Here is a 1,240-nt window from a genome sequence, read left to right as displayed (position 1 = left end):
AGTAGTCACAATATCCAGCCCATTATTCTTCACTAGGGACGTGTCATATCCCTCCTGGTTTTTGCGATAGACGACGTATAGCTCTCTCAGCCACTGAGCTAGATGACGTTCTATGATGGGAGGCTTTAGGCAACGGCCACTGTTACTTTTGGACGATAATGATGATGATAGTCTATCGTCATCATAAATCATAATGCCGATAGGCATAATGCTGTTATGATTAATTAGAGAGCATCATCGAGCTGATTTCTCACATCGCCCGAGAGAAGGAACACACATACTGAACGTTCCGGCGATTGCGTTGTTGATCTTACTATTCACTGATCTAGATGGTATGCTTGAGTGACTTGTACTTAGCCCAACCACTTCGAACACAGTCCCCTCACGATATGAACAACGGATAATACGGCAAGACCAGGCATGAGAACAAATAAGGATTAAAAAGCACCATGTAGAGCGTTTCGGCCATAACCATGTACCTAAACATGATGTAGTTGAGTGTCAGTAGGCATTAGACGCGACTTACTTGGTTCCATTTGGTCCCTCGTGAGATTCTCTCTAGTGCTATGCTGCCATAGTGCCCTGGGCCAGGATTCTTGGCAGAAGCCCTGACACGAATGCAACTGTTCGGTGAAAATAAGTCACTACCCGGATTTGAACCGGGGTTGTCACGGCCACAACGTGACGTCCTAACCACTAGACGATAGCGACTTACAACAATTCAAGCTGAAAAGGACCGTTTGTTACCGTATGGAGGAATCATCAATATAGTTGGTTCATTTCTATCATAGTATCGAAAAGCTCCTCCATTCAACAATGCAAGACCCGTGCGGACTTATCAGTGAGGTTGCTGATCTTTCCCCTTGCCCAAACAGGACGCGGCTCAGCCTCCATCGTTACCGAATCTCCCTTACGGATGTCGTAATGCCCCGGGCCAGGCACCTGCAACAGCGAGGAAATGACCTGTACGAGGTCGCGGGTTCGAATCCCACTTGAGGCTTTTTGGCTGTTCCTCTGGTCTCTGTCTTCGTCGTTATCATGAGAGGAGCCGGCAAATGAACCTTTCCCGTACGCAATGCCGTTATATTATACCTAAATTCGCTCAATGATGCAAATCTGAATCGCGAGTTTACTTATTCGGAGCGGGAAGAGTCTTGCTGACCGCGATCGCCTTGTCCAAGAAAGACTGCTTGGCTCTTTTATTCAGAAGTCCACCGATACCACTCCTTCATCAAATCAA

At 46.9% G+C, this 1,240-nt stretch overlaps 1 protein-coding gene across 1 annotated transcript in view; it reads right to left on the bottom strand.

Moving 5' to 3' along the window:
* Window positions 1-437: 437 nt before the first annotated feature.
* The window catches only part of Pmar_PMAR004135 (hypothetical protein), a gene marked incomplete at both ends in the record, with an annotated part of 1,930 nt that continues 1,127 nt past the window's right edge, over window positions 438-1,240 (bottom strand). Inside the window, 5 exons of the mRNA XM_002765096.1 lie at window positions 438-479; window positions 527-608; window positions 836-942; window positions 993-1,092; window positions 1,134-1,226. Of these exons, the coding sequence (XP_002765142.1) occupies window positions 438-479; window positions 527-608; window positions 836-942; window positions 993-1,092; window positions 1,134-1,226 (424 nt within the window). The remainder of the gene's footprint in view (window positions 480-526; window positions 609-835; window positions 943-992; window positions 1,093-1,133; window positions 1,227-1,240) is intronic.

The sequence above is a fragment of the Perkinsus marinus genome (genome assembly GCF_000006405.1).
Source record: "Perkinsus marinus ATCC 50983 genomic scaffold scf_1104296975656, whole genome shotgun sequence".
NCBI lineage: Eukaryota > Perkinsozoa > Perkinsida > Perkinsidae > Perkinsus > Perkinsus marinus.
The sequence above is the reverse complement of the archived record's forward strand: the minus strand, read 5'-3'. Positions and strand labels throughout refer to the sequence as shown.